This window comes from Lutra lutra, chromosome 16, assembly GCF_902655055.1.
Source record: "Lutra lutra chromosome 16, mLutLut1.2, whole genome shotgun sequence".
Classification (NCBI taxonomy): Eukaryota; Metazoa; Chordata; class Mammalia; order Carnivora; family Mustelidae; genus Lutra; species Lutra lutra.
Window position 1 is genome coordinate 11,576,845 of NC_062293.1, and position 13,618 is coordinate 11,590,462.

Below are 13,618 nucleotides of genomic sequence, written 5' to 3' on the forward strand. Positions count from 1 at the left end.
CTGAAGCAGTCTCTCCGTTCAATTTTAGTACGTGTGCTGCGGAAGCGAGCACCAGTCTCTCCATTCAGAAGGCAAAGGCAGCTTCCCGTGGTTTCCCTGGAGGTCCCGCCCCGGGCTCATAGCGTAAGAAGAGGAGACCGTGGGGCTTCTCTCATGTCTCATTCTTGGTTTCCAGGTTATTCTGAGGACGGCGGAGCCCTCCGAGGAGAGGTTATTCCTGAACATGAGTTTGCCACGGGACCAGTGTGTCTTGATGATGAGAATGAATTCCCCCCTGTGAGCATTAGGAATCCCTAAGAGTGGCTCAGTCTGTGCGCTTAGAAGGAAACCTTCACCTTGGGCAGGAGGCAAAGTCACTTTCCCTGTCCTCTCGCGCTGTAACAGCTAACCTCCCCTCTAATAGTCCAAAGCCATGGCGGGTGCCCTGTGCTGCAGGCCCCACAGACCAGCCAGCAGGTGTCAGGCTAAAGCTGGCAGCATTCCAATAACCGAATACTAATCCGGGGAGTCTCCGCAGCCTCCAGGCATTTAACCGGGCTTCCTTTGCACTCTGTGCTGCACATGAGGTGAGAATTCGTGCCTGCATAAACTCCATTTGCCTGAGGCTCCTTTAAGGATGTCCTTGCAGAATACTGCCACCTTTTTGCTAAGGACGATGCTCTGCAAGCCAGCTAGACCCTCACCCTCCTCCGGCTCTTACCGCCAACCCTGGGCTCCCCGGGGCTCCCAGCGAGGCATCCGGCAGCCGGGTAGAGGGTGGGAGGCCCGGTGGAGCGCTCCGCTGCCTTTCCCTGCGTCCTGCTTCAGTCCTTACGGCAGAAAGCACCCTCCTGGTGGGCCTGGTGCAAGGCTTGGCTTTTTCCAGCATCCCCGTCTGAAGAGAGCATCCTTGCTCTGGGTGGCTGCTGGGGCCTCCTTAGCTTCTGATTCTTCAAGCTTCCATTTCGAGCAACCTGCAGACAGCTCTTGGGAGCTACGGTTAGTTAGAGTGGGGCACAGATACACCAGAAATCATTTAAGACTCGGAAGCCATGTTTGGGCCCAGACTCAGAGAGCTGCGGAGTCAGGCTCCTGGAGCTGGACTGGGCTCCTCGGGGCCTGTTAGGTCTTGGGCTACAGTGTTTTCCCCTGGGCGCTACTTCACATCAGTTGAAATTCCATTTGCAAAAGGATGGCATCCAGGTCTAGTTTCTTTCTTGTAGAAGTCCTGGGACAACCTGGTAAGCCCAGTCAGCTTTAAAAAAAAAAAAAAAAAAAAAAAGGCTGTTTGGGGCCCTCCGTGCATGACGAGAGGGATGGGTTTGGGACTGCCCATAAAGGCTCTGCAGATTTCCGCCTGAGAGGTACATTTCTGGCTTTTAATAGGCAGATTGCCAAACCCAGTGCCAACAAGTCCAGTTTATATTTTAGGGGTGGAAAGCACTGGTTTTTAAGAATACTATTATAAATATAAAATCGGCTGTCGGCTTGCTGTCTCCTGATAAACCAGTCGTTTTGCCTTCGGGTTCTCATGCCCCAACTAGCCACAAAGGGAGCTCTTCCATCCCCCTCAAGAGTTGGTGGTCAGTTACCCGAGGTTGTATCTTCTAGGAACCAGAGCAGAGCAGACGTAGCGGGGATACCTGTGTCCCACTATGTCCGGGTTTAGAGGCTTCACCCACGAGGTTCCGTTTCAGTAGTTTTGGTGAAAGTCTGTGACTGCTACAAGAGCCTATTAGATTATTAATTAGGTCCTTAACTGTCATCAAAGTAAGCTCTACAACCTCTTGTACTTACACAATTGGTGTACTTCAGATACTGGCTTTCAGGAGGTGGTCCCCTGCCAAAGAAAACCTGCATAAAATAATAGGTACACTGTGTCTATCATGTGTTTGAAGTTTAAAAAAAAAAATGGAGATGCTTAACATCTAGTGGTAGAACTTGTCGAGAGGCCTATTCACCTAAACACTGCCAGGAAGCTGGGTATGAGCCACTTGCTGTCTCCCTCTTAAGAACCAAACGCATAAAGTTGGTTTTACTTGCTTCTGGGATTTTTACTTAGACACAAGGAAGGCTTCCTGCCAGTGAGAGTGTTGCTCACTGAATGAGATCCCAGTTAGACCCTATAGCCGGTGGTTGGGGTCATGGAGGCCATCAAGACCCCAGCCCTGCCCTCCAGCCTCCAGACAGACAGGGAGGACAGGACCGAGCTGCTATAGACTCCCAGTGTGGCGGCAGACAGCCTTGTCCATCTCACTACACGGGGGTCAGAGGTGTGAGGGCCACAGGGACCTCCTCTCGACATGGACCATCTCATGCCCTTATTGTCAATGATGTCCAACAGGAGAGGAGATGTGGACAACTCCTCTCCTTCCCTTTATTCTCTATCAGTATGCCTGTTACAGATACTTGGCCAGAATTCACACCTCTACCCACATCTCTTAAAAACTTCTGGGATCGTGGAAAGATCTTGGAGTCTCAGCTTTGTTAAAACCACCTCTCTTTCAGCTCAGATCACGGGCTTGCCCAGCTAATCTCAGTGAGGGGCTCCCTGGGCCTTTGCCTTCAGAACATAGGTCATTGTGAGTGGGTCTTTGCTTGTTTTCGTTTTTGTTTTTTGTTTTTTTTTTTAAATATACTCACATGTCCCTGGATCTGATCACTCTTATCTGCTCGAGATTTACTCTGCTCCATAAACAATGAGAAAAGAGAACTGATCATTTCTGGTACTGTAGAAAGGTGCCACATTTGGGAAGCTGTTTTTGTTTTAAGAACCCACCAACCTTTACAAGTCTGTGTATTCTCCAACACTAGTCCTACTCTCGTGAGCAGGAGTAAGGGAATTGGGACCAAGGGTATTTACTGACTTTTTAGTAGTGATTTTAGCAGTCTGGGTTTACAAGATGAGCCTTTAAAAAAATGCATATACATATAAATACACACGCGTGTACACACATTTTATACACAGTATTTTTTGAAACTGTGCCATACTCGTCTACACCTAAGATGGGTGGATGTTGTGTGGCCGCGAGTGACGGCCAGTCCGTGGACATGCGGAAAATCTCCACAGTGCCCAGCCTCCCCCTGCTGACCCCACGTGGGCTCAGATCTGTTAATAATGCAGCCTGCCTAACCGCCTCTTCCTGGAAAGAGTAAGGCCATTCTGTTTTGATTTTGGTAGATAATCTTGTGCCGTGGAAGTCAGAAGGGCAAAACGAAGCAGTCTTGATGAGAAGCGCACCTCAGAAATCAGGACACCCCCTGTCAGGTGGTTTTGGAGAAAACAAGGAAGGTGGAAGAATGGAGTACAGTTGTGTGTGCAGAAAGGGGGGCAGGGGCTGCCTGCTTAAGCCACAGGACATGGTTCATGGCTCTCCGAGCTCTCCTCTGCCCTGGTTGCCAGTGGATACGAGAGACACTATAGACACATCTTGCTATCCGAAATGTTATGTTACAGCCATAGTGTCAATGCTAACCAACCATATTGTCTATAACCGGAATTTATATGATGAAGGGCATTCTTTTAAATGTATGCCGTGTAAAAATGTACTTATAGGAAAATCTCTTTGAATTGTATTTCTTGTATATTACGTACATATAGAGAGACTGTTTTCTGCCAGGCAAAGTATTTTTGCAGTGATTGCAATAAATCATTTATTACCTTTTGAGTCCCATTTAGGACACTAATAATAAAATCATGGCAATTCATTTTTGAGGTTTTCAACTTTTATTTCCTGGTTTTAGGAAGCAGGAAGGATGCCTAAAATCTTTAGAATACAGTCCTCCGATCTTTAAAAGTGGGAGGAGGGAGGCAAGCGGAGCCATGGATTTCTGTGGGTTCTTCTGCGCTGAGACCCAGAAACCTCTAACTCGGCCCTAGTTTGCGTCGGTGCTACTCAGGGCTCCCCCCTGCAGCCACCCAGAAATGGAGCCTCTTGGGCCCCACCCCCAGACCCACAGATCAGAGTCTGCACTTCTGCAAGCTCCCAGCTGACAGGGATGCATATTAAAGATGGAGAAGCAGTGCCCTCCACCCCAGCTGGGAAGAACCTATGCTAAAGCAACCAGCCAAACTGGGCAGAGAAAGGAAACTGAAATACAGTAAGTGCTGTGTCAGGGCACGTGGCCAGCATTTTCCTAAATCACCTTCTTTCATCCTCAGATTCAGAGAATCACAGCCGGGGCTTGACCCGGGTCTAGCTCCAAAGTCCGGGTGCTCTTGGCTCCACCACCACATGCGGGAGGGGCCACCGGGGGCACAACACAGGGGTTTCAGGACAAAATTCAGAGACTTAGTTTTACAGCATCTGGAGCTGGAACTTGCTGTCACTTCCTAACACCTTCTGCCTGGGGGTAAATCAGTCTGGCGGGCGCTCTGGCGCTCTGGCAACGGCAGGCGACGTGGTGGGGACTGCAGCAGGGGGTCACGGAAGGATCAAGAGTGTAATCTGCTCTGGAGGTGTTGTCAGCAGCGATGTCTAGGAGGACATCTGCGAGGACCTTTCGGACCACGGGCAGTACGCCCTGGTATTCCGCACCGTCTCTGTCTAGGGGCACAGCTTCCCCAGCGTCGTCTTCCAGGTTAAAGATCACAGGCGGCTCATGACGCTGCGCGGGCCCCACGGCCCCATCACAGGCTCTGGCTCCGCCTAGAGAGAGGGTGACAGCAAGTACCCCGTCAGACTAGCTTTGGCCCTGTGTTGGGAAGAGGAGAACCGTGATGGACCATACACTAATCCAAACGGCCCAGGACTTCAATATTCAAATGACTGTTCTGCCTGTCCAAAAAATCGCCTGGAGATTTTAGGTGCTCATTCCAGGGATGCTCCCATTGTCCAGAATGACTTGGAACTTCTCCCGAACTTGCCTTCAGAGCCCTTAGGGCAGCCAATCAGGGATCTCTCCTCTCTGCCCTTTGTGAGAAAATAAGATCTCTTCCCCCGAACACTGATTTCTTGAACACCAAAATCCTCATCAGGTGGACGGGGCAGGAAGGTAAGGCAAGTAATTTCATTTTGGGTTGCAGTTGAGATTCTTGTATGAATTCGAATCTGGCTATGGAGGCAGCCTCAGAAGAGGAGCAACAAAAAATGGGAGTCATGGCTGCATCCTTAGCTCTTAATGATTCAGGTGACTTTTTTTTTTCACCTTTTCCATACAAAAAATAGGTATCTGGCAGAAGTTAATATAATTCAACTGAACAAACAAAAGGAACCCAGGCAAAGGACAGCCATCAGAAATACGGCAATTCCTGAATGCCTCCTTGGGCTCTGAGCTTCCTGGCAGCCAAACGATAGGGCAGAAACTCATCAGTTGCTCAGGGAAAAGCCATGCTCTTGCCTACTTGTCCTCCTTAATGGTCTTCCTCCTACGGTTGACATTCAGGTCATTCGGCAGAACCTAAGAGTCCCTGTCTTTGCCTAGAATCTGGAGTCCAATTTGGCTCTTCATTGCCAAGAAAGGGCAGATAGAGAATGAGGTTTGCAGTCAGTCAAGCAAGGCCAGCGATGAATGCCTCTTATAAAAATGTAAGACTTCCACTCCACAGAATCATGGAACAAGCCGTCCTATGGATAACACTTCTAAATTCTAGGCAACGTATTTAGGGGAAAAAAAAAAAAAAGGAAGGCACCAGCAAGTTACCAAGGTAGACAGAAACTGAAAAGAACTTGATCACTGAAAGACAGAGGTCACGGGGGTTGGGTCTGCGTTTAAGAGGGACCATCCCCCAACAGAGACACCCCTCAGCCTTCGTAGCAGGGAGGAGCTAGAGCCCAGGGAAGGAACTGTCCTCCCTTTGACTTGAGCTCTTTGGGACAGAGCTCAGGGCTGCCACAACAGGAGAAAATGGATGGGTAGAAATCTCAGGAAGGAGGAGGGAGCCAGAGAGGAGAAAGCCTCAAAATTCGCGGATAAACTCCCTCCACATCATTCTCTAATGTAGTAGATATCAAGACATGTTGTTTATCTGAAACAGTTTTGAGTAATAAGGATGAGAATTTTCAAAGAGAAGGGGAAGGGAGGGATCAAAACATGGCACACTCTTCCTCCCCAACACACACCCAGATGCTTGGGGGTCCGTCCTCCCCATCCTCGTGCTCACAATCCCGGGACTTGGTGACTCTTCAGAAGAAGAACTTCCCTCCCCTGGGTGTCATAATTCCTGTCCGATTGTGATCATTTTTGAACAGTCCGATGACTTCATAGTAACATTCAGGATTCCAATCCCGTGGAGCCAAGGGCTTTCTGGCAGGGCTGTGACTTCTGAAATTAACTCGGCCTGGAGAACCCATACCTCTGAGATAATGTAATGTAAGGACTGTAATCTAGAAATTTTCCATCTGAAAGCAAAGCAAATATCTGACTGGTTTGTATTTTAGGCTTTGGAGAATCAATAATTCTTGTGGCATTTTTAATATCCCTCAAGTTATGAACTCAAAGAACTTGTTTTGTTTTTATGCCACATTTTTCTTCGGGATCATGTCTTTACACTCAGGGAAAATCATTTCTGTTCTTTATAATTCTTTGGAATGCTCTAACATTAAACAACTGAATCAAATTGGAATCTGCACCGGGTCCCAGATTTTTTATTTTTTTTTTGTTTTTCATTCACTGAAAGAAAAATGTTAGGGTCCCTGCGAGGTATGAGGCGCTGTGCTGAGCACTTAAAGACAACATAAATGAAATATCTTACAAAGCTCAAAACTATTAGGGGAAATAAAACATGGACCCAAATGATTGGCATACAAGGCAGAACATGATCGTGATCAGAGGTTCCCCAAACTGTACCCACCCGGGAAGATGAGAGGAAGTTTTATGACCTGACCGGGGTACTAGAATTTGATGGGAGGCCCTAGCCACTGAAAGAGGTTTTGATATGAGGCCAAGGACGAAGGCCATTGCTCTTGGAGAACTGACCCTAGAAAGGTGTGTGAGGACCCAGGCTGGAAGGAGCCTGAACTCAAGGGGCAGCAAGAAGCCATTAGAAGATTCTGAGAACCAAACGGACCCAGTATCACATTTCTACAACGTACATTTAAGATGGTCGGCTAATGAACCACGATGCAGAGACCTCTGTCGGTTTGCTAACTCAACCTCTCAAGTCTATTTTCTGAAACAGTCCATTGTCCAGTAAATTACACTTTAAAATATCCCTAAGCTCCCATTTCATGTTCAGCCAAACTAGCATTTAAAGCCGAACAATGGAATGAAACGTTCTTCAGGGGAAAGGAACCGTGTTAAGTGTGCTGACCGGCTCCGAGCTTGCTGGAAACGTCAGCCAATGGCAGAAAGACCTTGTTTTCCCGTTCGTGGGGGCAGAGGGCCTGTGCTGGGGCAGGGGGTGTGGGTGCCTTGGGCGCAGAGAGCTCCCTGTAGGCAGCCAGCCCCCACCCACTCCTGGAGGCCTCCGGGAAGATCTGGGCAGGGGACACCTGACTCACCGCTGATGTAGAAGGCCTTGTAGCGCCCCAGGCGGACCGTTTGAAGGGCTCCGTACTCTCCAGCCGCCCCACTGTTGGGATGGAAAAGTACCTGAGGAAGAGAAGTAGGACTTCCTAACCAGACAGCCATGCTGGTGACGCCCCGGAAAGCATTCCTTTCTCCGATCTGGTGCCCAGCCCACCACCCCCACTCCAACATGGCCCCAAATGCTGACCAACCCTGGCCTGTGGGCCACACCAGCCAACCCCCCTTGGGAGGCCTCCCTGAAGTAGCTATCTGGCCAGTTAATTAAATCAGAGTGGGCTGTTGCTCGCGTCCGATTCCTGCAGAATGCACAGGGTCCGGGGCAAAATCGAAGTGAGAGAAAGCCAAAGAATGTCAAGAGGGCACAGCATCAGCTCTTGAAACCGGCTGCAGGGCTGTCCTAAGTGCAGGGGACCCCATGTGACCGCGCCGGTCACCCACCTGCCGGGACCCCAGCCCTCAAGTTCACGCTGGGGCCTGGGGATCTGCCCATCTCCCAGATCTTCCCAGGGACTCTGGCACAGGTGTTCCTTAGATCTCCTTGGAAGAACAGCTTCTTTGGCATCCCGCTGACTTTCGGGCTCTCCCTCGAGTAAGGGTGGCCTGAGAAGTCATCCTTGAGAGGCATGGTTTCTCCAGAAGTGAGCACAGCCTAACGTGGATGTCCTCACCTTTGACTCAACCCTAACACTCGGACTGAGGAAATCCTCCCTCATCAGGCCATGGACGAAAGAATCACCCTATAGAGCAGAAACACACCTAACTCAGGCTTTGCCAAGGGCAGGATTTGGTAGAAAATAAATGACCGGTGTCCTTGGTCAGTTGGTGGGTTTGGGCTGCAAGCGGGAGGCCGCCCTGGGATGAACCACGACCGATATATATCACTGGAAAGGCGCTTACATGATTCAAAGTTTCCATGGGGCTAAAAAAAAAAAAAAAAATGAGAAACATCTGTTGGAGCAGTAAACAGCTGTCCCCCCAAGTTTCCCGGCTCCGAGAGGATGCCGCGGAGGGCGGGGCTCCTCCCACACCTGCAGCTTCCGTGCTATGCTCTCGTGACAGTCCCCGCAAGGTCCCCAGCCAGCGTGATGACAGCAGGCTCCTTCCAAACAGGAAAAGAAGTCGTAACTCAAAACCCACTCTCCTGCCAGACCCGCAGGAAGCCAAGCCCGTCACCGCAGGAGGCCGTTCGGTTTCCTCCTGGAGAAGGCAGGAAGTGGGGGACTGGAAAAACGACCTAAGACGTACTCAGACATCCAGGAGGTGGGAGTCGCGCTCCTCTGGTTCAAATCGTGACCATGATTTGAGTCTCAGTCACAGAAATTCCGTCAGGGTGGGCTGCCACGTCCAGGATATTTATGCCGCGTTACCAGAGGCAACTTCCAAAATCCAAAAGGAAGAGGAAGCAAAACTTCAGGTTGGCTCCCGCTCCGAAACAGGGATGGGTTTTGTTTTCCTTCGTGCAGACTGGCCAGGGCGTTCTTGTTTCTATCAACAGAGGAAGAAGGCTGGCAAATTTACACATGAATCACCGCTGAAGACTGGTCCTTTCTGGGGACACTGGGTCTGAATTTCAAAGATAACTTTATCTTCTGCAACCCTGCTGCACCGTCTTCCCCGCCTTCCTTACCTGTTCGCTTTGTTCCATTTTGTTTTAAGCAGGCGAGCATCTCCTCTGGCCCTAGAGGTCCGGGGGTTTGTGGTACACGCGCACACACGCGCGCACACACGCATGCACACATGTGCAGGTGGGGCTGCAAAGCCCTGCTCCAGAAGGGGCCAGCCACCCGTCAGGGCAGCTGCCACCACTAGGGGCCTCCCTAAGAGAAGTGATGCCACTTCCCAAGCCTTGCAACCCAGCGCCCAGCTCCTGGACGGATGGCCTCCTGGAAGGTGCCACGTCTTTCAGGACCCACAGCAGCCCCAGACCGGTTTGGACTGGCAGATGCAGAGCCATTAAAGAAGCCTTCCCTTTGCTGACAATCTGTGGACTTGGTGGTGACCTAGAGCTGCTGGAGGACTCGACCCCTGGGGACGTGACAACCTTGCATGCTTCCATCCGGGCAAACACGAAAGCGGGATACCCGGGGCAGCCTCCCCAGTCAGGCTCTCCACCCCTCCCAGTGGTTGCCCTCAGTGCCCAGATGCAGACCAGGTGCAAGACCGCGCAGGCTGCTGGTAGCCGCTACGGGTTTTAAACACACCCCCATGTCCCTTTGGGAAAACCCAGCAGCCCATGATTTGCCTTTAAATCCCTCCACATCGGCCAGGGAGGTCACCCGTGGGCCTGTGGCTCTAGGTGGCTTGAGCTCTTCAGCTTGCGGTTACTTCATTTGCAAAATAGGGAAGAACCCCACTACCGAGCCGTATTTGCATGCTGTTTTTGAGATGATCATCTAGGAGTTACTTTGAGCTTCTTGAACCTGGATTGGTTTTCTAAACCACGCCATGCTGGAACCCTTGTAAGCCCAGGACCCGTCACAGTGTGGACACACAGTATGCTGCTTAAAAAATCCACGGGGAGTCCCGAAGGTGCCTATACACATCTGCTTATGGTTGTAAAGCTGTGCGGTCACTCCCTGCACCTCCTGGCCTCTCTTTCAGCAAATTCAAGACGATTTACTCTAGTCTTTCCAGCAGGTGACCAGAAAAGACCTGATCCAGGGCCAGCGATCACCTGTGCTGTCCTCAAACTCCAAATATTCTTATCTCCAGCGTCTTCACAAACACTGCGGGCATCTGGTGCTGGGGAGGCGGGGTGTGGCCCAAAGGTACCAGCACCCAAGCGCTTTTGCTCTTGAAGATTCCATCAGAGGCTTCCGGTGAGCCCTGAGTGCTGTTTCCTCCTGGGCCCCGGGGTGTGGTCAGGGAGCGTCCCCACACATCCTCTGTCCCCACAAAAACCCCCAACAGTACTGCGGCGTGGGTCTCGTCTTCCCACCTGGTTCCTGGGCCCCCCCAACCACCCCTCACACACACACCCCCAGCCAGGCACTAGCCCAGCAAGAGAGAGGCCCCGAGCCTGGGCCTAGGTGACTCCGCACAACTGGAGGGAGAGTGAGCGCTCTCGCGTCTGAGAACGGAAGTGAGTGCGAAGGAGCTGGCTTCCACAGGCAGACCGAGCACGTCAAGGAGCCCAGAGTCCTTGAAGCACTTCCTGGTGACCCCAATCATTCTATTAGTAGCCGCCTAATAAACACTCAGGAGCACCTCTCCACTGACGTCTTCCATAAGCCCCCAGGGTCACATACTGCAAACCTCCAGCCTGAAGGCGGAAACCATCTTCCTGCTGCTTCGCTGAGTCTCAGCAGGACTCAGCCTGAATGGATCAGCAGCTCTAGAAGATTCCTTATTGCAGAAGAAGCCATACTTCTTCAGAGGGCATGACTGACAAACCCCAGAAACCGCATGAATGCTCACAGAAGCACGGGGGGCCCCTCTTGGGGCCAGAGTGCTGGCCTGCCCAGGGACGGTTGAGGTACGGGGGCGGCTTTGGTGACGGTCACTGCACATCTGAGCAGCATTTGAGTCACTCCCATGTGATCCTCAGTAAAGACACAAATAGACCCTTTGATGTGTCGGTCCTGAACTGAGAAGCCATGTGCTTGCCGGGCCCTACAAAGGGGTTTGGGGCTCCCTCCGCCCACTTCCTCTTCCTTTGGGTGAAAGGAAAACACACGGAAATGACATGGAAAGGCCATCGGGCCCGACACTTCCTGTCACTGCCTCTGAAAGCCTCAGCACACATGAGGAGGGGACCCTGGGGTGCAGGGGCTACAGTCACAGGCCGGGGCCTCCGGGAGCCAGGGGGAAAGGTGGGGGCATAAAGCGTTCATTGGCCCTGCCTTCCAAGAGCTGTTTCATTCAGGTGTCTGCATTCATTTACTCATTAGATCCACGTTGACTCCATGCTGGCTAGGGGCCAGGCACTTCGAGGTGCATTGAGAATTCTTGGTGAGATCCTTGCCTTCCAGAAAGTTCCATTTTGGGGGGGGAGCCCCATGATACACAAGTCACTCTCACTACTCAGCCATCTCCTCCCACAAAAAAGTGCCAGGTGCTTACGATGTCAGAAAACTCAGTAATTATGAAAAAATCCTGTTATCGGGAATCAGCTCCCCTGTATACCAGCTCTAAGCCAAATTTAAATATAAGTCTGGATTGGCAAACTGGATTGACTGCAGGGGAAGAGGGGAGGGGAGTGGAAAGAGAGGTTTGTCTCAAAGACATCATCCACCAGGCCTTCTCAAACTAGGTCTGGCGCAGCCACCTCCATGTATCATCCCCGGATGGTTCTCTTCACACAAAGGTGGCCCTGGATGAGAGGCAGCAGGCTGATCCCCTGAAAAGCCCAAGCAGAGCACACACCTCCTCCACTTACCCTATGCCCAGTCTGCAACCAGCCAAAGAGCACCTCGGAGGCATCCAAACCATCAAAGTGCCGGTCCTTGGGCAGGCTGGCCCCGGCCAGAGATACCACAGTGGGGAAGATGTCCAGCACACTGCAGGAAGAACAAGACAGCATCGCCCCCGCTATTTCCAGATTCTCTCCCTGGCCACCCTGTGGTCAAGGCCCACCTAAGCCAGCCCAGACTGACCACTGACATTCTCCCTCACAGCCCGCCCCCACCGGCCTGCCTCTCCTTTCTTTAGGTTCCACCTGGATTTCTGCTTCCTGAAGAGGAAGAATGGCACAGTGGTTTCACACTCAAGCCCTGTGGCTGAAAGTTACCTGGCCTCAAATCCCAAGGTTGGATCTATCTGGCTTCTCAATGCCTCAATTTTCTATTCTTTAAAATGGGCATGATGATAATAGTGCCTACCTCATGGGGTTTTGTGTGGATAAGACACACAGAGAAGGCATGTAGAAGACCTCTGAATGGGCTCACAGGGTGCTTGTGTTATAATTATTCACAAGGGGGACACCTGCGTGGCTCAGTCAGCTATGTCTCTGCCTTCATCTTAGGGTCATGATCCCAGGGTCCTGGGATCAAGGCCCTCGGTTGGGCTCCCTGCTCAGGGGGGAGTCACCTTCTCCCTCTCCCTCTGCCCCTCCTCCCTCTTGTGCTCTCTCTTTCTCAACTAAATAAATAAAATCTGTTAAAAAAAATCAAAATGGGGCACCTGGGTGGCTCAGTTGTTACTCGCCTGCCTTCATCTCAGGTCATGATCCCAGGTCCTGGAATCAAGCCCATCAGGCTCAGTGGGAAGCCTGCTTCTCCCTCTCCCACTCCCCCTGCTTGTGTCCCCTCTCTTGCTGTTTCTCTCTGTCAAATAAATAAAATCTTGTTTTTCTTTAAAAAGGATATTTTAAAAAAACAAAATAAAAATAAAAACTGTTCACAAGAGCATTCCTATGGACCTAAGAACAAAGGGGTTCTACCTGTTACCAGCTAAGCCACAGTCACTAGCTGAGAGGGGACAGTGTGTGACAGGTACCTGCTAGAGAAGGTACACTTCATTATTTCTTCCCTGGGTCTCTGTGTCACAAATATTCAGTCTTTGTTTAAAATACCGTGGTACATGAAACAGTCCACCCCTTTATTTCAGTTACTTTTTCCCCATTACAAAATAGTAGATGTTTACGGTAGGAGAAAAAATATATAGAACATGTAGAAATATAAAAGAGAGAACAATGCACAAATAGTGCATTACCCAAAGCTAGCCACTGTTACCATTTTGGTGGATTTTGTTAATGTGATTTTTTTAAGTCATGTGGTACATAAATTTTACTCTGTTCTAGGGCCCATCTCCTGCCAGCTTGCTGTGCTTTGTCAGGAAAAAAACTCTCCAGTGTAAACGAATGCACTGTCCTTTCAACAAGGCTGTTTCTATCCAAGGGCCAGGCCAAATGAGTCAGTGGGCTGCGAGGCAGTCACGGAGGCAGGGCCAAGGTAAGCCTCCCTCCACCCCAGCCACAGAGAGGCCCTGGTTTGCCTGAGGCTGGGCACAGCCCCGAGCTTCAGGCATACTTCTGCTCTCCCCATACCCCCAGGGCAGAATCTCTCCCTGGACGATGGCACAGAATGTTTCTGGTTTGCCTTCAGCTTTCATGGTCCACACAGCTGGTGGCTTGTCTCTGGAGATATTTGGTCCAGGAGCTGGCATCCCACACAGGCCATGTCAAGGAGTACTGAGTAAGCACTAACAGGGTCCAGCACAGTCCAGAAGC

At 50.9% G+C, this 13,618-nt stretch overlaps 2 protein-coding genes across 8 annotated transcripts in view; one reads left to right on the forward strand and one right to left on the reverse strand.

Annotated features, from left to right (window-relative positions):
* WIPI1 (WD repeat domain, phosphoinositide interacting 1) overlaps positions 1 to 3,687 on the forward strand; it is a 32,880-nt gene extending 29,193 nt beyond the window's left edge. The window contains exons 12-13 of the mRNA XM_047708645.1: positions 176 to 276; positions 3,161 to 3,687. Of these exons, the coding sequence (XP_047564601.1) occupies positions 176 to 276; positions 3,161 to 3,208 (149 nt within the window). The 3' untranslated portion in view covers positions 3,209 to 3,687. The remainder of the gene's footprint in view (positions 1 to 175; positions 277 to 3,160) is intronic.
* A 36-nt stretch (positions 3,688 to 3,723) lies between these two features.
* The window catches only part of ARSG (arylsulfatase G), a 100,996-nt gene continuing 91,101 nt past the window's right edge, over positions 3,724 to 13,618 (reverse strand). For all 7 annotated transcript variants that reach the window (XM_047708639.1, XM_047708642.1, XM_047708638.1 and 4 more), the window contains 3 exons: positions 11,828 to 11,948; positions 7,422 to 7,512; positions 3,724 to 4,628 (listed from right to left, as the gene is read on the reverse strand). In XM_047708639.1, the coding sequence (XP_047564595.1) occupies positions 4,306 to 4,628; positions 7,422 to 7,512; positions 11,828 to 11,948 (535 nt within the window). In that variant the 3' untranslated portion in view covers positions 3,724 to 4,305. The remainder of the gene's footprint in view (positions 4,629 to 7,421; positions 7,513 to 11,827; positions 11,949 to 13,618) is intronic.